Genomic DNA, 25,722 nt, shown 5'->3' with positions numbered 1-25,722 from the left:
CACTCTTTTCATATTTTGCCTCATTTTTTACCACTTCTGCAGGATTTTTGTCCAAAATTTGTGCCATGTTCACAAAAATACTCAAGAGTACAAAAGGATAATTTGAGGTAACTGTACGGGGACGTGAAGCATTGTAAAAAATGAGTAACATAACACGTGTACAGGCCTCCTATTTTAAATATGCAACCCAGTTTACCATACTGAAATACTACTGTTTGGTGTGCATTGAAAAATGTCCATCACTATGTGAGTATTGGGGTTAATATGCAACTGTTGTGGGTGCTGCTGTCAGAGAGGAGATGGTTCCACAACTGCCCAGCCAAAACATAAAATAGCTTTATAAATGAGATAATTCAAATAATATTATAATACAATTACTGAGGTTTATTTCTCATTATGTAATTGAGTATCAAAGTGAAAAATCCACACTCTAAGGAATATAGGCAAAAAATAAATATTAGTATCAAGAATGCATTTCACAACCTATGATAGGGTCATAATTACTTGAAATTTGGGCATTTAAGGCTGTGGTCAGCCAACCTTTTTGACTGACCGTTTAAATGCTAAACCTTTCAGGACAATGCATCATTGGAAATAACAAGCATTAAATAAATATATTTTTCTCCAAGCATTAAGAATACATTTTTGAAACTGAAGTAATCAGTATGCCAATGTATACCTGTCTGATCCTACACACATTATGTGTAATGCCGGTTCTAAACCATACCTCCGCTGAGATCTTTGGATTGGCCAAACCATTTGATTTAACTCGCCATTTTAGGATTTGATTTTCATATTTCAGACCACCACAACCAACCAATCCAATCGAAGATTGTTACCAAAGGTTAGTAACTTGTTTCTCTCTACCTGTGCTTCTAGGTCTACCAGACTGGGTTCAGAAACTTTGGAATAGCTCTCTTCTTGCCAGCAAGTGGCATTTTTGCTCTACCTTGGCTCCGGACGTGACATCATGATATGACATAGTCATGCAATGTGTCAGGCCGGCACACTAATAAACTAAGTTTCAAATACCAAAAAGCCCCACAACACACATCTCCCAAAATTGCATCCCTGTGGACTTCATAGTTGATGCAATAATGCTTGTTGAAGGTGTGTCCCGAAACCAACCAGATTTCCATTTCAGAAACACCCTGGACATTGATAAGAAGTGGTCTTCATCCTGGTGGAATGGATTCTGATGCCTTCAGAAAGTTCTTTCTTGGAAATGACTTAGCTTAAAGAGTGAGCACATCGTGAACCTGAGCGCCAGGTTAAGGTTCCACTGAGGCATGGTAAAGGGAAAAGGGGTAAATATGGCGCTACACCTTTAGTAAATTCATACATGTGTGAGACTTAAACAACAACAACTGATATGGAAAAAAAAAGGAAAGCTGAAATGGCTGGCAAATAATCCTTAAGCGTGCCCAGGGCAGAGCTGTGCTGGGCCAAAGAAAGGACAACACAACAGATTAACAAGTTACTTATCTTTTGTCATGCTCTTTCAGGTAGATTCTCTATTTATCCACACATCTTTCAATTTTAGGCTATCCCAGTGCCAGACTGGATCCGTAAACTTTTACGCAGCACTGGCCCTGTATGCTTGTCAGTGGTGCAGTGTGGGTTCATGTTGACTTTTCTTAGTCCACAAGTGACAAATGGTGCTTCAAATAAGTACCACACCCTCATACTGATGCCAGTTTCCTTTTGGCTCCATCCGCGCCCTAAGACTAGGAACCAAAAAAATAAATTTGCTGTTTGGAGCTGTCAAGCTTGGGAACATTTTAGATGGAAAAAGAACCCATTACAAAGAGGGTGAAGGCGAGAGGGCAGCTCACCAGAAAGAGCGCTACTAAAGCTAAGTAACTTGTTCTTCTGAAGGATACTTCTAACTACAGATACCTCATCTTTAGAATAGATCCCAAAGTAATACCTCCCAAGGTAGAGGGTCTGTGGAATAGGCTCAGTCCAAAAAGTCCTGCAGGACTGAATGGGCAAAATGTCTTTGCTGCCGGACTTGGGTGTCAAGACAGTAGTGCTTCATAAACATTTGTATGTACGCCAACATCACGGCCTGACAAATATCGAAAATAAGCATCCTTCTTGCTAAGGCAGTGGTAGCAACCTCGGCATTGGTGTAATGAGACTTCAATCCTTCCAGAGGCTGATTCTTGACCAGTTCACAGCAGGTCCTGATGACACCTTGAAAAGGTGCTTTTCCTACACCGTCTTGCCTTACTTTGCTCCTGCAAAGCCCATGACAAGTAGATCGTCCACCAGATGGTCTTTGAGGAGATCAATGTAATAGTTTCCTATCTTGGCATCTAAAACCTCTTGCCAAGCCAAACCTTCCCTTCTCTTACATATAAGTCACCCCTAAGGTAGGCCCTAGGTAGCCCATAGGGCAGGGCGCCACGTAAGCAAAAGGCAGGACATGTACTTTTAAGTTTTTCATGGCCTAGTAATTAAAAACTCCCAAGGTTGTTTTTCATTACTGTGAGGCCTGCCCCTCTCATTGCCAACATTGGGAATGCTTTATAATACCTTTAAGCTGAAATTCCTGATCTGAGAGGAGTAGCTTCTCATGTTAGTACTATTGGAATGATGATAATCCTCATTACTCTTAAAGTCAGATTTATTATTACTATTTTAGAAAAAACACTTTTAGAAAGAGGTCATTTCTTTGCACTCACTGCCCTATGTGCCCACAGCGTATCTCCAGTACACGTCTGCCGTGGGCTAGGTGACAGCTGCACTTCTGCATTCCCTCCAGACACCCACAACACAGGATACTGAACTGCATGAATCTGCATATTCCTGGGGAGGAAGTTGGGAATGGCTCACACTTACACTTTAAAGGGTAATGACTAGAGACCACAAAAGGGGCTGATTACCTCCCATGGACAGTCTTGTGCCACGGCGGAGGTAAAGAGGGACCTGTGCACTTCAGAGATCTCTTGTAGTCATCCCCTACATCAAAGGCACTTGCTAGTATAAGTACTGGGCCTCTTGACTTAATCAAGCAGTGCACTTATGCACTCAAGGAAACTTTGCTGGAATAAAAACTGCTGTGTACCAAGATCGCTACTCTGCCAGAGCTAACTTTTCCCAAGAACCGCTGCTCTGCCTTGCTGTCAGGTAATCTTTGCCGTACACCCCAAGGACTGTTCATCCCTTCCACAGTGTCTCAAAAGGCTTGCTGGCTCGCCCCTGGTTTCACTGCTTCTGGGAAATCAAAGACTCTACAAGCGGCCACATCACAAACTTTGACACTGTGCATCTACCTACAAGCTGCCTCATCGCAACTGTCGCTGCTGTGCATCTACCTACAAGCAACCTTATTGCAGTCGTCACCACTGGGCATCTACCTACAATCTGTCTCATCGCGACTGTTGCCGCTGTGCATCTACCTACAAGCGGCCTCATTGCAGCCGTCGCCATGGAGCAGAAACGTCAGATCGGCTTCCTTTCCTGCTTGCCGCCCCACCCTCACCCAGACTTCATTGCGTCCCCACCACAGTGGCCAGCCACCTCATATGAACTCCATTGCGCCTCCCCTTCAGGTTGTCAACCATTCTGACCAGGAAATCAAGATGTGCTGCCCGGTCTTGCCTTCCTCGGCTCCTGTGCCTCCCTGCTCTGTCACAGCATCGGCCTCTGCAATACCGCCTGCTTCCAACCTGTTGGTGTGCCTTGCCGATAACTGCAGACCTAATTTGCCTGAGGTCTTCCTCTGCGCTTCCTGCATATTGAGAGACAATTACCTTAAAGTCGATCCAACCCTTTGGTCATTCTCGAATGACGTCAGCAGGTCTTCATACGGTCTTTGTAGAGAGATACACAGACTTCTCTGAACTACGATAAAGGCTCTACAATGAACTTGCATAAAGTGCGCTTATTTATCACTCGTTTCAATGTAAATACCTATTGGATGTTCTCACCTATTGGTCTCAATTTGTGCAGCTAAAGAATCTCTATTTTTTTCTATAGATCTTTGTAGAGTTCCTTTTGTGGCGCTATTACTGTATTTACTCTTGGCGTTTTGCACAAATACTGTACACATTGCCTTCTAAGTTAAGCCTGCCTGCTCTGCGCCAAACTACCAGAGGGTGAACACAGGCTAATTTATGTTGTGTAATTGACTTTCCTGACTAGGATTGTGGTCCCTACTTGGACAAAGTGCATACCTTTGCCAACTAGAGACTTTGAAGTCAGACACCAGTATCAGTAGATAGTCCTCCTTTGCCATTGAATTCAAAGGGACCATCGCAGTTTTTGGCACTGGAGTGGAAGTTGGTACTGAAGCCTGTGTGGAACCTGAAGCAGGATCTAGAGGCACAGCGCAGAGGATAGATTTGCTGGTGATAACCCAACTGGTGGCCCCTACAGATTCTTTGGGCCAGAGGGCACATCAGAGGGAATCCGAAGAATGCCACAGGTGCGCATCATCGTCTTCTTAAAGGCCCCTATTTTTTGGCAATGTCGCTGATATCCTGAGGAACTTGGGGTGCATTGTGACCATTTGTAGAATCGGCTGGTCAGTAGATTGAGAGTGAGACTGATTGTCACAATGATACCCTCACAAATCCACTGGAAATAGAGTGGTGGTATGTGGATTAGTTCCACCTGGCTTTCTTATGTTTCCTCTTCAACTTTGATTTGGCCTTACCCAAAGACTTTGGCCGTGACGAGGACCTGTCATGGGTTCGACCTCGGGAAGAAGGCCCACACTCTCAACTTTGAAAACTGGAGTGGGACTTGTGCGTTTTTTTTTTCAGTGTTCGGTGACATACAGCTTCACTTTGCATTCACAGACTGCGTTTGTATTCTTAAGGGTGTATTTCTTGCACAACTTAGAGTTGTTTCTTGTGCCAGGACACCAAAGGCATACCTCTTGCGGGTCTGTCACAGACATTTGTTTGTGACAGTCCAGGAGTGGTATAAATCTTAGTTTTTCGAGAGGACATGGTTTCCTTGTACATTGTTTGAGAATTTTGAAGTAAAAATCTTGTGAAACCGATGAGAAAAAAAAAAAAAAGGGAGCGGAGCTCCGAATCTGCATTCAACGGTGCAGACAGAAAGGAACTCACATCCGCACACAGGGGGGTACACTTACATGAAGCTCCTTTCATCACTTTCAGACAGAACAGAGACAACGCGAAGCCACACTGCGCCGCCTAACTGCGCATGGGAACACTGATGTGTAAAAGTTTATGGATCCAGTCTGGGGCTTTAGATATTTTAATAGTGAGAATTCTGCAGTTGGAAGTATCCCTCTGAGAGTTAAATTGAAAATTAAGTTAGTAATGCTATAACATAATATTCCACATTTAAAATAAATATATAAAATTAATTACCATTAATATTTAACTTAAAAATAGTTGTTAACTTTTACCTATACTTTACCATATGTAGATCTCCACCCCAATAGCAGAGGTCTGCACCAAGTGTGTAGAACATCAATTAAGGTCATAAAGTCACTAATAGTAGAAACTTTATGATCCTGTTTGACTTCTTGGTGGGAAGGGCATGTAAGTCTACACTTTTGAGTAACTTTACACTCAGGAGTGGTGAATAGCCAAAGTAGTAAAGCTAGTCAAAAGTGGAAGAGTACACTTACACCTGTAGATTTTCTCAGATGTATATTTACTGTTGTGAATCGGCCTATTGTCGCACAGTTGTTTCTCAGCTAGCAGATAAGACAGTACCAATTTTATTATTTGTAGATTATGTTGTGGTTTTAGCTAAAGCCACAACGTAATCTACGAATAATAAAACTGATATTGTCTTATCTGCTAGCTAAGGAACAACCTTCCCATTAGTTGAAATAGTAAAGAATCTCCAAATAGCTTCAGATTTTAGTTGACTTTCTGAAACTGAAACCATTCTGGTCAGGTCCAGGCATGGGCTAGAGCAATTATTGGTGAAGGCTTCTTGTATACCATTGCCCCGTATTGAATATTTTAGCAGTCCTGGCAAGCTTTGTTTTGGATTTAGACCCCCTTCATATGCCAAAGATTATCTATCACAACAATGACCCCACTGACACAGATGCTGGTGACCACTTTGTTCTGAAGAACGCAAGAGGCTTGGGCATCTCTCCTGAGGCAGACATGAAGTACCTTTGGGGCTTCCCCCTGAGGAACTTGCTTCATGCACTGCAGCCCTGTGCATGACTGCAGAGGTCCTCAGGCTGACAGTGACTGTAGAAGAGAACAAGGCTAACTTATGGAGATTTTGCAGCGTGCCTCTTTGATGGTCTATAAATGAGGCATTGATGGACCCTATCTTGGTGGCATGGGACAAGACAACTACTACCCTGGTGGTGAACTGCCAAGGTGCCAGATGCCATCCCCCAGTCCCTTGGAACCTTAGTTTACTGATGGTTCACCCCACATGAGAGAGCATTGCAGTTCAGGAGACCTTCACCTTCGTGCAGAATGCCGACTCATTCCCCATTTTCCCTCCTGACATGGGATCTAAGGAAATTGAGATCATGGGGGAGATTTTTTTTTTCTGGGAGCCTAGCCCTTCACTCCACTAAGGTGAATTGCCTGCCCCAGCCTGTTACTCCCATGACTTGTGGGAAATGGAGCAGTTGGTCATACCGAATCTTCCCAATCATCTTTTTTTGTTCCTAAGGAAGGCTGGGGTCTTAGTCTAATTCTTGTTCTTCACAAACTGAACACATTTGTCTGCAAGAAGTTCAAGATGCTGTTGCTTAAGCAGGTTCTCTGGAAGATTGGATGGTGTTGCTTGACTTCCACAATGCATTATTTCACCTACCGATCCTTCAGTTGCACAGGTTGTCAATGTGCTTTGTGGTGAGCTCAACTCAGTTTGTAGTCCTTCCATTTGCATCTGCATGTGCTCCTTGAGCCTTCACAAAGGTGATGTTGGTGGTTGTGGCGTATCTTTGTAGGCCAGAGATCTTGGTATTTCCAAGAAGGTGTCGGACCACCTGTAGGCCACAATCTTCATGCTCTTAGACAAGGGATTTCAGTCAAACTCCGCATGTCACACCGCCAGCCCTTCAAGCATCTCCTCATCAACAGAGAAAAGAAGGACACAGTCTCCATCAAAGCCTTCCCGTTCTCCAGCAGATTTGGGACATTCAGGTTATGATTATGCTATTCTGTAAGAAAGCTATTCTTCCAGCCCTGAAAACCCTGCGCCATAACTGCTTCCTCACCTCATACATCTTGCTGGTATCTGACACTTGGCGGCATAAGTTTGCTCTCTAGTATTATCTGTGCTTGCATTGTGTCCAGCACTGGGGAGTTCTAATGGACAACTTCCATAATTTTTCTGGAAGCGGCTCTAGGCCTTCAGTGTTGCTGGGTGATGGATCATGTTTCATTTTAGAAAATGTTTTGTTCTCCACCAGCTGTGGTCGCAGTGGTGGAAGATGCAGCCTCCCCTCTCTGTTTGGGAAGTCATCTTGATATGCTGTAGATCAAAGGCCTACCACTGACCTGGTCAGTGCACTGCTCTGCCTCCCGTGACTCCACCTGGTAAGTAGAGCCCTCATCCCTCGCTCCTCTGAACTTCTGACCACTGTCAGGAGTTCGAGACCCTCCTCCACCCGCAGGCTTTTGCCTGTGCCTCATCCCTGGTGTCTGGTGGGGGAGCTGTACTTCCCTACTAGGCTGCCTCTCTCCTCCTTTTCTCTGCTTCACTCTGTGTGCTCTCTCTTCAGTGTCTGCCCCCTCTGTGCCCCTTTTGCCGTTCGGTTTTCTCAGTGCTCCTTTCTTGACTTTTTGACTTTGCTTACACTCTCTCTGCTTTTTCCCTCCATTCCGCTCTCTCTCACTCTTCCTCTCCCTCTCCACCCTCTCTCTCTCTCCCACCGATGCTGCCCCTACCACCCTGCCCCCCATCCTCTCTCTCACGCTGCACTGCTGCTGCCCCCATGGCCCGCCCCCTTTTTAGTGCAGTTTTTCATACCCGCCTCCCAGCTGTCCTCTTCTCCCCCCCCACCTCCCTACTTAATGGCGGCCTCTGCGTGGTAGGTCGAGCAATACCACTGACCTGGTCAGTGCACTGCTCTGCCTCCCGTGGCTCCACCTGGTAAGTAGAGCCCTCATCCCTCGCTCCTCTGTACTCCTGACCCCTGTCAGGAGTTCAAGGCCCTCCTCCACCCACAGGCTTCTGCCTGCGCCTCATCCCTGGTGTCTAGTGGGAGAGCTCTGCTTTCCTACTAGGCTGCCTCTCACCTCCTTTTCTCTGCTTCACTCCCTGTGTGCTCTCCTTCGTGTCTGCCCCCTCTGTGCCCCTTTTGCCGTTCGCTTTTCTCAGTGCTCCTTTCTTGACTTTTCTTACACTGTCTCCACTTTTTTCCTCCTCTCTGTTCTCTCTCTCTCTCTCTCTCCCTCCCCCCCTCTCTCTCCCCTGCCGCTGCTGCCCCTGCAGCCCCGCCTGCTCTCTCTCACGCTGCACTTCCGCCACTGCTGCCCCCACGGACCGCCCCCTTTTTTGTGTGGTTTTTCACCCCTGCTCCCGCCTCCCAGCTGTCCTCACCTCCCCCCCCCACCTCCCTATTTAATTGCGGCCACGCAGCTGGCATGCCAAACGCAAGCCCTTCTGCGCCCGGATCGCCCCCAGTGCGGGAACCCCTGGCTCTTGTCCCCTCCACCACCATGCATGTCTTCATTCCGACAACACTTCCCTCCGTGCCCTCCACACCGGCCACTCTCCCGCCTGCCTCCAAGCCTCCCCGCAGACCACCTGTGGACCCTTCTCCTGCCGGAACTTCACCTTCACCAGCCTCCATGCCAGGACGTAACCATCTCAGATGTATCCTCCTCAACACCCGCTCCGTCCACAAACACACGGTAGAGCTATGGAATCTACTCGACTCGGCTTCCCCAGACGTCGCCTTCCTGACTGAGACCTGGATGAACCCCTCCTCAGCGCCTGACATCGCCATAGCCATCCCGGACGGCTACAAGATCAACCACAGGGACCACTCCAACAATCCAGGAGGAGGCATCGCCATCATCCACATGAACACCCTCTGGATCACGACCAGCACCGAAGACACCCTCAGCACCGCTAAACACCTGCACTTCCAGATCCACACTGACCCAAACACTACCCTCCGAGGGACCCTTGTCTCCAGGCCCCAAAGCCTCCAATAGCAGTTAAACGACTCCACCACCGACATCAGCACGCACACTTTCGCATCCACTGACTACATACTCCTTGGTGACTTAAACTTTCGCCTCGAGAACACCAACGACAACAACACCGCCACCCTGCTCGACAACCTCTCCAACCTCGGGCTCATACAGCTTGTCATGACACCGACCCACTCCACAGGACACACTCAACCCTATTTTCTCCGCCAGCAATCACGTCTCCTTCAGCCACACCACCGAACTCCACTGGACAGATCACTGCTGCATCCACTTCTCCTTCAAGAAACCCCAACACACCACCACCCACAACAGATTCCCCACCGCAGTTGGAACAAGGTCACTGAAGACTGGGAGAGGGTCATCATGACCCTCTCCCAGAGCCCGCCCATCAACACCACCAGCACTGACACAGCCAGCTGCAACTTCACGCAATGGATCGACACCTGTGCCAACACTCTCGCCCCGATCAAGAGTCCCTCCAACAGACGCACCAACAGAAAGGCCTTCTGGTTTACCGCCGACCTCCACAAATCTAAGCAAACATAAACGCACACAGCCACAAGGAACTCTTCAACATAGTGAAGGAACTCTCCAACCCCAGCTCCAACGCAATGCCATCCTGCCATCTCAAGACCTCTGGGACTCCCTGGCCTCCTACTTTCACCGCAAGATTGCAGACATCCACAACAGCTTCAGCACTCAGACCCCCCTGGCAATAACTAAGACCACAGACTCACCACCGACCAACCTCCTGCTCTCCTGGACCCCCATCAACGACAGCGACACCATCGAAATTATGAACACCATTCACTCCAGCTCTCCATATGACCCCTGCCCTCACCACAGCCTCAACATAGCAAGCTCTGTCATCGCACCCCAACTATGGAAGATCATTAACAACTCCTTCGAGTCCGCCACCTTCCTGGAGAGCTGGAAACATGCCAAGATCAATGCCCTCCTCCAAAAACCCAAAGGACCTCAAGAACTTCCAGCCTGTCTCTTTGCTCCCCTTCCCGGCAAAAGTCATCGATAAGGCTGTCAACAGACAACTAACCCGCTTCCTCAAGGAGAACTGCACCCTGCACCCTTCCCAATCCAGATTCCGCAGTAACCACAGTACCGAAACTGCCCTCATCGCCGCCACCGACAACATAAGAACCATACTAGACAATGGCAGAACCACAACCCTCATCTTCCTGGACCTCTCGGCCGCGTTCGACACCGTCTGCCACCACACCCTATGCACACGCCTCAGCAATGCAGGAATCTGTGACAGAGCCCTGGACTGGGTCACCTCTTTTCTCTCTGGCAGGACCCAGAGAGTCCGCCTCCCCCATTCCATTCCAAAACCACCAAAATCACCTGCGGCGTAGCCCAGGGTTCATCCCTCAGCCTGACCCTCTTCAACATCTACATGGCCCGCTTGCTAACATCACCCGGTTCCACAACCTCAACATCATCTCATCCGCCGACGACATCCAGCTGATCCTCTCCCTCAGCAAGGACTCCGCCAAGACCAACCTCTACGAAGGAATGAAGGCAATCGCCTCAAACCCAATTCCGACAAGATGGAAGTCCTCATCTTCGGCTCCACCCCGTCCGCATGGGATGACTCCTGGTGGCCTGCCACTCTGGGATCTGCTCCAACTCCCCACGGACCACGCACGCAACCTAGGATTCTTCTTGGACTACTCATTATCCACGACCCAGCAAGTGAACGCCATCTTCTCCTCCTGCTTCAACACCCTCCGCATGCTTCAAAAGATCTAAAAATGGATCCCCATTGAAACCAGAAGAACAGTCTCCCAAGCCCTCGTAAGCAGCAAACTGGACTACGGCAATGCCCTCTACGCAGAAACCACAGCCAAACTCCAGAAGAGGCTGCAACACATCCAGCACGCCTACGCATGTCTCATCCTGGACACCCCCGCCACTGCTACATCACAGGCCAACTGAGAGACCTGCATTGGCTCCCCGTCAACAAAAGAATCACCTTCAAACTCCTCACCCACGCTCACAAAGCACTGTACAACACCGGACCAGAAACCTCAACAGACCGCTCTCCTTCTACACCCCGACCCGGCAACTCCGCTCCGCCGACCTTACCCTCGCAGCCATCCCACACATCAGCAGAACTTCAACCGACGGCAGATCATTCTTGCACCTCGCCGCCAAGACATGGAACACTCTTCCCAACCACCTGCGTCAGACCAAAGACCTCTTTACCTTCAGGAGACTTCTCAAGACCTGACTGTTCGAGCAGTAGCAGCACTCCCCCACCTAAGTGCTGTGAGACCCTCACGGGTGAGTAGTGCGCTTTACAAATTCCATGATTGATTGATTGGTATCCTTTATAGCATAAGACTCATAGCATCCTGTTTGAGCTACATGAGATTTCCCTGGCCTTCTAAGTGTTCCTGCCCTCCATCCACAACCGGTCAGTTCAGTTGCTAAAAGACAACCTGACCGCAATGTGGTACACCAACAAGCATGTTGAGCTCATGTGTCTCATGTCTGGAGGCATTGGTCTGGGGCTCAGCCTCACAATATCTGGCAAGTTGTGAACCATCTGGTATGCCCATTAAATGTGCAGACCAATGACCTCTATCAGTGCAGTCTTGCCGACCACAACTGGCGTCTTCCTCTGCAGTCAGCCTAATCCATCTTTGTCCTCTGGGGCACCTTTTTTTCACCACTCATATTCACTGCCCTGTTCTGTGACCTGCTGCTTCTGCTCCTTGGATATAGGGTACGTCTGAGGTGAGGCTTTAATTTCCACTGCATATTTTCAACTATTCCCATAATCCTCACGTTCTGAGGAAACTGCACAAAGACTGTGCACAAATAATCTTGATAGTGCCGGAATGGCTGTGGAGGTTGTGCTATTCCAATGTATACCGAAAGGCCCTGTGCCCTTCTAGTCCTCTCAGTTTTGACCTTCTGTCGCTGTGGAAAGAAATGGGTTCTGCATCCAAACCTCCAGAGCCTCCACCCTCATGCCTAAAGATTTGGCAGAGCTTTCTGAGTTGATTTCATTGGCGTGCTGAGAAGAAAATGATTTTGTCACTTGGCCGCTCATCCATTAAATGGGATTATTCTAGGTGTTTCTTAGTGCACCGAGTAGGAAGGTGACCCCATCAAGGCACGCCTTCCTGATGGATACTTTTAGCCACAGATTCCTTACTTTTTGAATATTCCAGGCCCCAAATTTAATCTAGAAACACAGCAGTGGTTCTGTGGCAGATAGGTGGCAGTGTTCAGCTCTATGTTGACTTTGTTCCATTCAGAAGTGATGAGCGGAGCCACATATAGGCCCTTCTAATGGAGGCCTGGGTTTACCCTTTGAGAATGTCAAAAGCCTCCAGATATGGGACATTCTTCCTCATTCATTTGATTTTTGTGGATGTAGCACTCACTCTTGGCCCATGAGGTCTCGCATGGTTCCAGGGTTCTTCCCGAAGACGGCAGATGTTGAGGCTGCGCTCTGCCAGTAGAAATAACATCCTTCCTAGGGTATTAAGGATAGTACTGAATTAAAAAAAAAATGTTTTTAACCAAGATGTCTATCACTTCCGTGAAGTCCTCCCCTTAGGGAAGTAGTTCTCCTCTCTCATCTCATCTGTGCAATGTTTATTCCAGGCAATGTGCCAAAGAGACCTCTAACAATAATTGTCTGTCAGGGCATCTGCATGAAAAAATGGTCTGGGTCATACTTTTGGGGTCCCAGCGTGAAGAAACGGGTGATCCATGCAGACCTTCCCACCATGTGCATTAAAAAGCAAAAATAAAATGTGCTGAGCAGCCCCTCCGACATTTGTCGAAGCATCACCTTGGAATGCCGATGAGACGGATGAGGGAAGAAAAAGCTAGGGAATGTGAAGCGGAGATGAAATGAGTATAAAAAGGTTAGACCACATCATTCCTACAAATTCAAGTTATGAGAAAGCACTTAACTGGCTGCTGAACAGTGGCAAGGAACTTCAGAACTTTCACATTCATTACTGTGAATCGTTCAGTTTGTTTTTTAGGTCGAGCGTAAGCGTACAGCCTCTTGTATACTTTTAGGATACTTACGCCTGTGGGCTTAAAGCAATTTAATTTGTTTGTTTGTGTCATTTAAAAATCCTTGATTGCTAGTGGTCAGTCATGCCTCTTTGTCCCTCCTTTTTATCTTTGGAAGCAGGGACTAACTACTGCATAATTATGCTTTCATGTGTTTATCAGTTCTTTGAGGGACCTTTTTTTCTTGGTTTTCTGCTCCTGTGAGTCAATGTGCTTACAATGCTGAGCTCAGGGGCACTGTATACGCACCCTACTACTTTGTCCATAGGGCTTAAATCGCACTCACCCTTGCTGCATTCTTGCTTGTCCCACCACCCAATCACCCTCCTCCCGCTGTCGCTTGTTAAATCCTGTACCTCCATGGCTGCCTACCCAGTACCCCTTTGTTTCCTTTGGCCTTGCCGCTTCGTGCTTATTGTGTATGTTTCTTCCTCTTCCTTGTTTTCAGGCATCTTGCTGTTTCTTTGTCATGTCCGCGGGGTCTTTTTTATATATATATATTTTTTTGGCAGTTTTATGTAGCGCAAACTCAACACAAAGGTTATTACAGCGCTTTACGTGAGCACCGGTTACATTGAATAAGAGCACATTCATTTTCGGTAGCAAGGGGAGATTAAGTGATTTGCCCTGAATCACAGGATGTTGAGCCAGCTCAGAGACTCGAACTGTGTTCCCCAGCTCCAAAGTCAGTAGCTACGTAACATCCTCTCCTCTAGGGTTCTTTGTCTAGTGCGTGTTGGGGCAGTCTGGGAATACCTTGTTTTTTATATATAGTGCTTTGTAATACAGGTTCTGCCATTTCATCGCGCTGCAAAGCAGGTGCCATTCTTAAAATTGATATAATTCATTTGCATCAACCTTGCAGAGATGAAGAGGTGAAAAAGCTATGTCAGGATTGTAATCAGTGCCATTCTCCTTCTATCAAGTCCTCTGCAGTGAGTGCATTAAGCAACTGACTTGAGTAGAGCTTCACATTAGGCGATAGCATGTGCTCTTGATAACCTCCGAGTGTCCCCAATCAAGCACACAGGTTAGTTCTAGGCAAGCAGATGGCGAAAGGTGTTGTCCCCAAAATGGTGGAAAAGAAGTCATGGCTCCAGACCTAAGAACTTCACGGTCTCAAGCTTGATAGCAAAAAACATCTAGCTTTTGGATATAAACTGGGCCTCTTCAAATAGAGTTCAGTTAGTAGAGGCAGCCATTTTCCTAACCCTGTAGCGCAAAGAAGCTAACCCAAGGGTGCCTCTGTGAGAGAAAGCAGCGTACCATAGGACACAAAAGTGGAGCATACTCCATCACTTCCTCCTCTAGGAATTCACTAGGGTCATGGCTTTGATGACAGTCCCCTCACAGCTACTGCGACCTTGCAGATGTTACTTCCGTAAGCGCTATCTAAAACAGCGCTCTAATAGCACTGCTTCCCCTTTGAAGAGGCACCAACTCAAATACACCCAACAGTTGCTGTCACAGGCATAGAGTACTTCCCCATCACCCTCTGGACTCCTGTGTATAATGATCCATGCACCGTCTGTCACAGTCCAGCAATGTTTAACCTGCTGTCCTCTCTTCCAACCCCAGGCTTCATGTAACCACTCCACTAAGTTCCCATGCATCATTTGATGTAAATTTTATGCATTATTTCTGATTGCCGTGGTTACCAAGTACATGGAAAATCAATGTAAAGAAAATATCTTTCTGACCCTATCAAGTAGTCCTTTTCTCACTCCTGCTGCTACTGGTGTTCCTCTCAGTGCTTCACCACGCCTCCCCGTGTCTGTAGGAATATAAGTGTGTTTGTTTATATGGGTACACACCCCAAGGACTACATCTCAAAGTCAATCCTGGACAGTAACAGTAAAGACACCATGGGCAGGAGATGTTTTAAACAGGAGAACTGTTGTTTCACAACTGTGGCCACCAGGACCAGCCACTGCATGTACTTATGTAACTCAAATGTGTAGTTGTGACTGAAGTCTTTATTTGTACAAGACAACAAATGGTCAGGATACATGCCAGGCTTGCAAGGTAACCATTGTGTAAAATAAGTTCTGTATAAATTATTTTTACGTACTTTATCTTATGTTGGGATGAAGAAACTCTGACATGATTCTGGACCTACCTTAGATTCCCCCAAAAACATATTTGAATCATTTTCATAGCCCAAAGAAATGCCAATGAACCAGCCCTGTAGGAGCCTCACTGGGCACCACTGGCTAGGTGAAAAAACACTATTGTCCAAACCAAGGCCTACCTCTCTACTCTGAGTGGTCCAGATGGCAAAGTCAAGACTTCAGAGTTTGGGTAGCCACCCAAACAGAGATAATTCAGACTTCAAAACCATCAGCCAGTGCACAAATGTATGCACCTAAAAGGCACTGTCAAGGCCCAGGAGATTCAGGTATCTGTTCTAGAGTCCAGTCCAGTCCTGAGCCAAGGGCTGTCATAAGACTATTAACGCAAGGCAGTGCTTTAAATGAATACAGAGTACCAGCCCTTATGTATTTCCATTTAAAACATTGACACAAGGTCACAGATGTCACACCTCTGGAACCTATCCTGTTGGCCCATCTACTTCTGAAGCTGCACACATTTGAAGACTCCTGTTCAGTTAAGCTGCCATTTCTGTTATTCTCTTTGTATAAGGTCAATGTTTTTAAAAGTTGGGCTGATATTGCCAATGTAAAAGAATAATTCCTTTAAATGTTTGACACAGAAATATATGGCTGCCCCCCTTTTATTTGCTCCTAACTCTTTTGGCCCTCTCATTCTCTGGATTAAATGCCATGAAGGTGCCTGTTTGTGGCTTGTTTGATGCTATCAATCAATCAATCAGTGTTTGTTAAGCGCAACTACTCACCCGTGAGCATCTCAAGGTGCTGAGATGGGTGCGGGGGCGTGGAGTGTCCATCAGTGCAGTGGTTCTTCAAATAGCCAATTTTTCAAATAGCCATGTCTTCAGCTGTTTCTTGAAGTTGAGAAGGGGTGTAGTCTGTCTGAGGGTGGGGTGGTAGGGCGTTCCAGGCTGTGGTGGGGAGATAGGAGAATGAGTGTCCCCCTGTTCTTGTTTTTCTGATGTGGGGTACTTCAGCGAGAGAGAGCTGGGCTGAGCGTAGGGTACTGTGAGGTACGTGAAATTGAGTTGCCTGTTCGGGTAGGCTGGTCCTGTGTCATGGAGGGCTTTGTTTGCATGGGTGAGGATCTTGAAGGTGATTCTTTTCTCTATGGGGAGCCAGTGTAGTGTGCGCAGGTGCTGGGAGATGTGACAGTGTTGAGGTAGGTCGAGGACCAGTCTGGCGGCGGCATTCTGGATGTTCTGTAGTTTGCAGGTGAGTTTCTTGTTGATTCTGGCGTAGAGCGCATTGCAGTAGCCCAGTCTGCTGGTATTGAGGGTGTGTGTGATGGTCTTTCTGTGTTTGAGGGGGATCCATTTGAATGTCTTGTGTAGGAGGTGGAGGGTGTGGAAGCAGATGGATGCAACCGAGTTGTTTTGGCAGTTCATGTTGAGTTTGGAGTCCAGGATGATTCCGAGGTTGTGGGCTTGGTTTGTGGGGGTGGGCGGGCTTCCAAGGGTGGGGGGGGCATCAGGGGTCGTTCCGCTCATCGGGTTGAGGGCCCATAATGAGTACTTTAGTTTTGTCTGCGTTGAGTTGTAGTCCGCTCCCTTTCATCCAGTTGGTGACTGCTCCCATTCCTTTGTGGAAGTTGTGTCTGGCTGTGTTGGGTTCATTGGATAGGGAGAGGATGTGTTGGGTGTCGTCAGCGTAGGAGACTGTTGAGTCCGTAGTTTCTGACGATGGTGGCTAGTGGGGTAACTATAAAAGTTTAGGTAATCATACTAGAAAATGTTGCTTCTCTAGATTATCACAGCCAGTCTGTAGGAATGAGGCAAAAAACACTCCCAAGATGGAGGCCTTGTTGTGTCCTGTCTCCTGCAGTGACAGACCTAGGAGGGCTGCTGTGGCACCTGGCATACATCTACTACACTGCAAACCAAAACACATAGGTAAAAGACATTGTCATTTACAATGCCAGTAGCTCTAACGCCCACAATTGAAAGACCTATTGCATTGCAAATGCTTGTTTTCCTGTATCTCCTCTTGGAATCTTCAGTGCGTAGTTGCCGTTCATGATCTCTCAATCTTTGCAGAAATGAAGAAAGTATTAATAATTATTGTTTTGGGTCCTGAATCGGGGGGCCATCTGCATTTATTTCAAAGTGCACCTGGTATTTTCCTAGGACATGAGTAAGTAGATGGTGAAGAATGATGGGACAGGGAAGAACCTGGGGCACATTTAATGACCCTCATGAGTTGTTGAAGCTGGGGATCCAGTCCACACCCTATGCCTTCCTGGTAAGGAAATTATTAATCTATTTTACAGTAATGTTGGCTCCTCTAGGCCTTTCTTAAGCCAGTTCATTAGGGCAGTCTTGTCTACAGTGCAGTTGAATGACCTAGTGCTAGAAGAGATCCTGTACAGTGTCTGCCAGAGTGGATCCTGTATTCCTCATTAGGAACCTAAAATGATAATGAAGAATGTACTTTTTTTTCATTTCTGATAGCCTTGTTGCCTGTTTTCTACACTTTTGTGATATGGTAGATTTGATTGTGTCCTGAAGTTTGTAAGACTTTGTGGGTCTGTTGTATGTTTTCTTTTAACGTATTTTAGTGGACTTGAGAAAATACCTTTTGCAAGGAATGCATTAGTCAGGCGTATGTAGTCAACTGCTAGAGTTGGTAATTTGCAGATCACTGTTATTTTCGATTATAATCATCATAATAGATGACCCTTACAGTGCAATTGTGATGTGATTGCTTTTACTAACAGGGTTGAAAGATTGCTAACATTGTTAGATTTCCTTTGTTTGACTTGATGTCTTCCTGCTATGTTTAGTGAAAAGGTTTTTATTTGCTTGCATCGTATCTTAACACATTTGGATACAGCCATTGTCGTTCAAGTTTGCTGCATGATATTTTCCGCTAATTTAATGTTGTATCATTTAGTTATTCTACAATTTAGCATTCGTGCCCAGTTTAGGTTTTTCAGTTTGAGAGGGGCCAAATACTATTGCATTTGCTATTTTTGGGGCAGAGATTTTCTAGCACGACCTCTTATTCTGTATTATTGCAAGGTTTTATTGCCATTGTCCTCATAAGCGTTGTCAATTCTGTCCACTTTTTCTTTTATGGATTAGAATCTGATAAGAGTTGACCAGATTATACTCGATGTTGTATGCTGGACTGAGTTTATTGCAATATGTTGTTGAATGTGTATTCGTGGTGTGTGATTTATTTATTGTAGAAAAAAATAATTGGCTCTGAGGGGAAAAATGCATGGAACAGAAAGAGGCTATTATAAAGCTACTTCACCAAAGACTCTGCTGAATTGCTTGAATCAGCAAGATCCTCAGTATCGATTCTGAACATGAGGCATATAGACCTATAATCTTAATTGCCAAATAATGCAAACATCCACCCATGATTAGCAAATCTTTGTCAGATAATGTTCATAAGGAACAAACACAACAGTGCCTTAAAATAGACTCATAACGTCCTCACCAGTGAAAGCCATCAGAGTGGACTGGATTGCTAGTTCATTGACTGATAAATTAACCTGCACTACTGCCGGGTTCCTTCCGGCCCCCACCAGTGTTAAACGTCTGCATGCATATGCTGGGGAAATACCATATGCACTTTTAAATGTTTGTAGTCTAATTAGGTCTAGAAGAAAGTAATTGTCACTTATCTTCGGTTTATGTACAGGAGAACTACATTTTGAAGGAATTTACTCATATAGACTGTAATCAAGCGCACTCCTGTGCATCACTCCTCTACATCACTCCTCTACCATAAATGGTTCATGTCTAAAGAACACTTACTTTGTCTGCATCTCTCCAGTCCCAGCCTGGGTGTTCTCAGTGCTTAATTTTGAGCCGGTCGTTTCTGGTCCTCTGCACCAGCACTTAATTGGCAATACCGGCACTTATGACAGTCTATACATGATGGTGCTGCTTGTCTAATTTAGAGACTACCACAACGATGGTTATTTATTCAATGAACCTTAAAAATGACTAATACCTACCGCCAAAGCCATTCTGAACTAGTCATAATTGGTGTACTTGTAAGAGTGTGAGGGTTAGTAGCTGTGTTGATACTGTAATTGGCAGTGCTGACAGCGGCAAGTGGAAGTGGATTCCTGAAGACTGTGTTGGCTCTTATTTATTTACTAACTAAGCACTGGTGGTTACTCCTTGTTTTTACTGGATGGAATCTTAAGATCGTCTACAACGGTTGACTTCATTGAGTCCACACATATAGGTCATTATCATCTTGTTCGAGGAGTGTACTATGACTGCCTGTATCAGTGCAAGCCATAGACTATCCGAAATTATCCACCATGATTGGCTGCCTCTTTCCCACCATGCGAGTGGTTCTCCTAAGGCTCTGGGGCGGGTAAATAGACTCTCTACTGTGACTGTTTTTATTCAATTCATGCCAAGCTCCTTTCTCACACATGGGGGATCTAAAGGGACCAGCAGTCAGGCAGAAGCATGTGCTCTATCCCTCACTCCTCGTCCTCCATTACATGCCATGGTGCATCATCCTAAACAAAGGCAAGATGAGGGCACCACTCGGGCCACTGATGCACAAGACCAGGATACTTTCCATGTATGCTTCTCTGCAATGTCAACACTAGCAGCCGAGCAGGATTATGGAGTGCTATATATGTTTAACTACAATACAGTGCACAGCCCAGCCAAGTTCCACGCATTAGACATTAGAATAATGCATTTTGGTTCGATCACCCCTAGTATATGACGTTCTAGGCAATCATGACTGAAGTCATCGAATACTCATTTTCTAGTCATCCTTAAATCATCAGGAATAATGACACCTTCTGAAGTCATCAGGTACTCATTTTCAAATCATCAGGCTGAGCTTTTAAGCTTTCCTGATGACTTCAAGAGCTTGATGATGTCTGATGATGTGAAAATGACTTCTAATGTGGTTGGATGATCATCAAATGACTCTAGGATGGCTTCTAAAGCAATCCTGTTTGACCTGGGAAGCTGATTGTTTCCCTGCGTCATAGCTGTGCTGTACCAATTTATTTATTTACGCTGCTGGTTGAGGTGGACCTTGAAGCAGATGTGCGGTTCAGAAACAACAAACAAGTACCACCAGCCTCTTTCTGAACACTGAAGTGAAACGGCCATGGGGGCTTGTGAGTGCGCTGGAGGCTGCTGTACTTTATACAGCCCATCTATGTCAGGGAGTCCATCTTAAGGCCGACTGTGCTTCGCGCCGGCAGATGGTTTCTAATTTAACTTAAGAACTTCTGTGCCAATGTGTGTGTATTAATTTTACATCTTACATTCTTCAGCGATTTACAAGTTTAAATAATTATAATGACTGAAACAAACTACCAAGAGCCTATGCTCGTAATTATACAGTGCTGTGTTACTTTTAACCCTGTTAGAAAATGTCATGAAAACATTAACTTAATTGGTGCACAACTTGTGTTCAGTGGTGGGGGGAATGTTTATTCCGCCTGTGGAATTGGAGGAATTTGGTGACCCAACAATACTCTTGTACCGCAGAGTTCCAGACAAATCCCGTCACATGGTGGAATTTATTTACCATGAGGCTCCAGAAGTGTGAGCTGGCGAGCAAGATTTGGCACCCCTAGCATGATTTTCTAACAAGGGCGGTTGCAGTCACAGGGCTGCTTGCCAAGTATATTTGTTGCAGAGCAGCACAAAAATAAATTTGAATGGGCGCGCGCTCTTGCTCAACGCATGGTGCTGTTCGCAATAATTTTCCAGCGCTGCTCCCTCTACTGGTTCTCAGTTGCAGCACAAGCAGCGCAACATGCATATTTTCTTCCTATTGGCGGTATTCCATGGAGTGAAACTCTAGAGTTCTACCCACCCCTATTTGTGTTCAGTAAGTTCATGGCACAGATGGAAATGTTTAAATTAGTAGTTTTGATTAGAATTGTGTAGCTCAAATAATCGATAATATTCCTTGCAATTGGAAGTGATCATTAGTGGCAACAAAAATATGTGTATGTTATATATGTGGTCCCATATAAACGAGCACTATCCAAAGTTCAGTTGTCTTCAAATTGTGAATGCTACAAAGCTTTGCACAATAGCATCTGCAATTACAACATCACCTCACCACATACCAAGGGCAGTGCCTTAGGAAGTGGGCCGGATGATCAGACTTCCTATCAAAGTCTTGATTACATTTCTAGGTTAGTGACCTTCCGTTTCAGGGCTTTTGAAGCACTTCCAAGAAATTTTTAAGTTTTTCCTTGCTCAAAAGGGTGCAATTTCTAATATATATCTTTTTGTAAATCTTTTGGATTTGCTGGCGAGAACGTTTCATTCAAAGTGTCAAACATTTGGTTGTCGAATGTAACTGATAAGCACACTGAAACCTTGAAAATGTCATTCATATGCAACTTGTAAAGTTGGCAGCTAAGCACACAAGATTATTTTGGGTTTCAACTGAGTTCTCAAAAGAATAAGAAATGCATGAAATAACTTCTTCCAGCAACTTGGATTAATTCACCAGACCTTGCTTCAACAGAACATCAAACAAATGTTTCTATCAGCCTCCCCATACCATGCTAACATGCTGCAGTCTAATTTCTACGTGGTTGACAGAAGCAAAAATGTCAGATTAGCACTGAGGGCTATTCATTGACTTAGTTAAAGCATGCAAATAAACTGTTGGTGTTGCAGAGACTTCTGTGAAACTAATGTAACTCACTGTATGTAGGTTCCTCAGAAACTATATTTTCTTTTTTCAGAATTCATAAGTCATCACCCCTCACTGACACAAGGTGATTAAATTGGAGCCAGGGTAACTGTGCGGAAGGGTTCCATGTTATAGAACAATGTTAGTGCAATGAACTAGGATCCTTTCCCTGTGCCCTAGTTCTGAAAACCTTGGCACGTTTCTATTAGAAAAGAGGTGCCATCAAAGGCAGTCCTCTGCTTCATTTCCTCTTGCCATATACTTTTTAGGTATGGCTACAAAATATTTTGGAAAGATGTATGTCAACTTGGCTGCTGCTCTGCATCACCTCCTGTGGCATTGAAGGAGCAGACCTACTCAGTGAGGAAACAGTACCACATAATAAGGTACAAACAATCCAACGTTTGAACATTTTTAATATGCGTTGTACTACGTGGTAGTGTTCTCTAGGGGGGCATAGAGCTCAATGGGAAAGCAGGCTTTATGAAATCATAGTGTATGTTGGCCACCACTGCAGCCCTGCCTCTGAAGAGCAGAGATTAAAAGGTCCAAGATGATGCATTTTCTGATTTAACTTGGTTAACACCTTTTCAGAGCAAGCAATAATGTTGCTGTGTGAGCATTTAACATGTCACCCATCACAAATACATCTCAAAGTATCATATACGCATTGTTGCTACCCCAGCATTTGTTTACATCATGGATCGGTTTGCCAGTGTAATTTGCGGTATCATGCTAGATCAGTAGCACATATTCGCTAAGCTCAAAACAAACATTTGGAAATTCACTTGTTTCATGCACATTTTTCCTCTTGTTCTGCTGTCCTGTGTCTTGCATGTGTTATCATAAGAACACGGAATAAACCCAGTGCTTGTGTTTGTTTAGTCTTCTCTTTCAATCTTTGATGATGCAGTTACACAGTGTTGAAACAAATGACAGTCATGACTGATGGTTCTAATGTTCTGTGCTTTTTTGTAGTTGACAGACCGCTCACCTCAGAAGACCATCAGAAATTTTCAAAGCTGGTGGGGAAGAAGTGGAAACAGGTGGCTCGGTCTTTGCAGAAAACATGCCGCGCACTCCGAGATCCAGCTATAGAAAACCTGTCTTTCGAACATGAGAAGGAAGGGTTGTATGAGCAAGCGTACCAAATGATTCTCAAGTTTATCCAGTCTGAAGGCAAGAAAGCCACATTGCAAAGACTTGTTTCAGCCTTGCAGGATACTGGTCTCACAAGCTTAGCAGAAGAACTGTTGGGAATTCACCAAAACGAGAATGGCTCGCCGTAAGACCGTGATGGCCAAGATACTGTTTTTCTGGTCTTAGAGAATAACTATTATGATTATTCTGGAGAAGTCTTTCTTTTTTAACGTAGTTTGACGGTGTTGTCAGTGGAGTAGATGACCAGTTATTTTACCAAAAGTAACTGCTTTCATCCAGCGTAATGCATTTTGAATTACTTATGAAGAAAGCCTGCATCACCAGCATTTCCTTCTGTTCAGCTAAATGGGTTGTATTTGAGATTCTGTCATACAGTCTCGATAGTATACACCTTTTGCTGTAAAGATGCTTAACAAATATGTATTTGCACTATCTGCTGAGGAGCACGTTTGATCAACCTGCTTTTTTTTGGCACATACCCTTTCCTTAAAGATTTATCATTTATAATCTAGCAATCGTGGGCATGTGTTTTTCTCATACTATAGCGAGACTTAATGAAATACACTCAAAACCACCGTAGTGAGAAAATGTTTTACACATTTGAATCAAGTGCAGAAAACAAGAGACTACCGTATCTGAATTTGGTAATGAAAAAATATTATTAACCTCAACTTATTATTTTTTTTTTTTAGAAGGGCACATACTAGGCAGTCCCTAGCTGGCAAATGTGCTCTTTGAAACTCACTGTAAGAAGTTGCATTGATATTGGTCAGTTCAGCATGCATCACTTTCCATTTGACACCTGTCGAATTTATAAAATGTGATCAATGCACTATTCTGAAATGTCAGATTCACCATGTAAAAGTTCTGATCGTGCACACTAATGAGGTATCACTATTGTAGGCAGTCTCAATATCTGACTATCGGCCTTATTGTAACGCATCCACAGAACTATTTATTCAAGTTGTTCTTTTGAAAGAGGTACTCTGTGGCTTACCTGTTTGTGAGATCACATGTAAACAATTTGAGACTTTAGGGCTGCAAAATACACCTATTGCGAGATCTGTAACACCTCCATTGAGTATAACCAGCAACATCGAATCAGCGATTCTTCTTTTCAAAGTTAGAAAAAGAAGTACATAGTATTTCTGTAGGATACGTCTAACCACAGATTATTCAGCTTGTGAATACTCCCAGGTATAAGATTGGATCCATAAACTTTAAAGTAGTACTCCCTTGTACCAAAAGGTGATGTTGTGCAGCTCTGCCACATATGGGCGCCACTCATGGAGCTAACATCAGTTCTTTTCTTTCCATATGTATCCGGAGGTACTACTTAGTCTTTTATTTTATTTTTCTTCTTCTGCGGACAGAAAATGTAACATTTTTTACGGGTTGCAAGGGAGGAAGTCACCTCCAAGATGACAAGGTTCAAACCATACAGGAACTGTCACAAACAGATGTTTGTGACAGACCTTCACAAGGTGTCTGTGGTGCCTGGGGTCGGATCACAACTAAAGGACCTGCACCCGCTGTGCCCCTATGAATTTGAAGGCCACCTGGGACCGCAAGGAGAAGCTTTACGTATCCCAACATTAGAAAACTTAAAGCTATGACCGGTCAAAGTCGAAAGGAAGGTCGCGGGCGGGTTCCCGCTCCTAAAGTAGTTCCACAACAGATCTTTGTCACAGTCAAAGTCTTCAGGTAAGTCCAGAAAGAAACATAAGAAATTTAAATGGGAATCAGTTGCTTCCCACCCTCCACTCATGAACTTGCGTGATGGTATCACCCCGCCTCCCCATCTCGTTCCCAATCTCCATGTGAGGAAATTCTGAGCCTAGTTCCTGTGCATCCCAAATTTCTGGGTTTGTTGCAATGATGCATCAAGCTGAGGCTTTTATGCAGGCCATAGTGCACATTTTTGGTGCTTTACTGGTTTCCTCTGGTGTGTGTTTTGGCCCTCAGAATCCCACAGGGGCCTCCTTGAACCCAATTTAGGCTTAGCACCTGCTCTGAATCCTTTCACATTGATGACAATACAGATGCAGTATGAGGATTCGCAACCCATTGAGCTTTCTGACCTGGAGAATCAAACCGGACTTCTACCGAGGCCATAGCTAGATTCCCAGCTGGCAACATGTCCGATTCAGATACCTTGCCTTTACTACACTGTAGAGCTCAGACTTTACACAATCTTTTCAGGACTGTTTCAGACAATGACAGTTTTGATGAAGGGAATGATTTTGCCCCCCAGTGTAATGAGACCAGTTTTTATGAGTAACTACAGGAGGCCAATGACCAGGATACCTTTCCAGACACTGGCTTGGTTTCTCTTCTCAGCCCTTCCACCATTCACTAATGAAGGTGCCTCCTTCACTTTCATTATGTAGAGAGCTTCAGTAGTACTGGACATACAACTACCTACTACTATGGAGGTGAAGACAAATGGTAGGTACTCCAGCCTGGGCAAGCACCTACAGAACCTCTATTGCCTTTTAACGGGGAACCGCACAGCTACCCACTTGGGCAAAACCATTTTTGGGACCACCATTCAATAAGAAAATCACTCGGTGTCATAGACCAGAAACTAGGAC

At 45.2% G+C, this 25,722-nt stretch overlaps 1 protein-coding gene across 2 annotated transcripts in view; it reads left to right on the top strand.

The window, feature by feature from the left end:
• TRADD (TNFRSF1A associated via death domain) overlaps positions 1-23,639 on the top strand; it is a 96,060-nt gene extending 72,421 nt beyond the window's left edge. Inside the window, exon 7 of one of the 2 annotated variants that reach the window (XM_069216189.1) lies at positions 22,946-23,639. In XM_069216189.1, coding sequence (XP_069072290.1) covers positions 22,946-23,256 — 311 coding nt within the window. In that variant the 3' untranslated portion in view covers positions 23,257-23,639. The remainder of the gene's footprint in view (positions 1-22,945) is intronic. The other variant, XM_069216190.1, reaches the window with a different exon arrangement.
• Positions 23,640-25,722: the final 2,083 nt, after the last annotated feature.

Source organism: Pleurodeles waltl, chromosome 12 (genome assembly GCF_031143425.1).
Source record: "Pleurodeles waltl isolate 20211129_DDA chromosome 12, aPleWal1.hap1.20221129, whole genome shotgun sequence".
Taxonomy (NCBI): domain Eukaryota; kingdom Metazoa; phylum Chordata; class Amphibia; order Caudata; family Salamandridae; genus Pleurodeles; species Pleurodeles waltl.
This window is presented reverse-complemented; position numbering and strand designations above follow the sequence as displayed.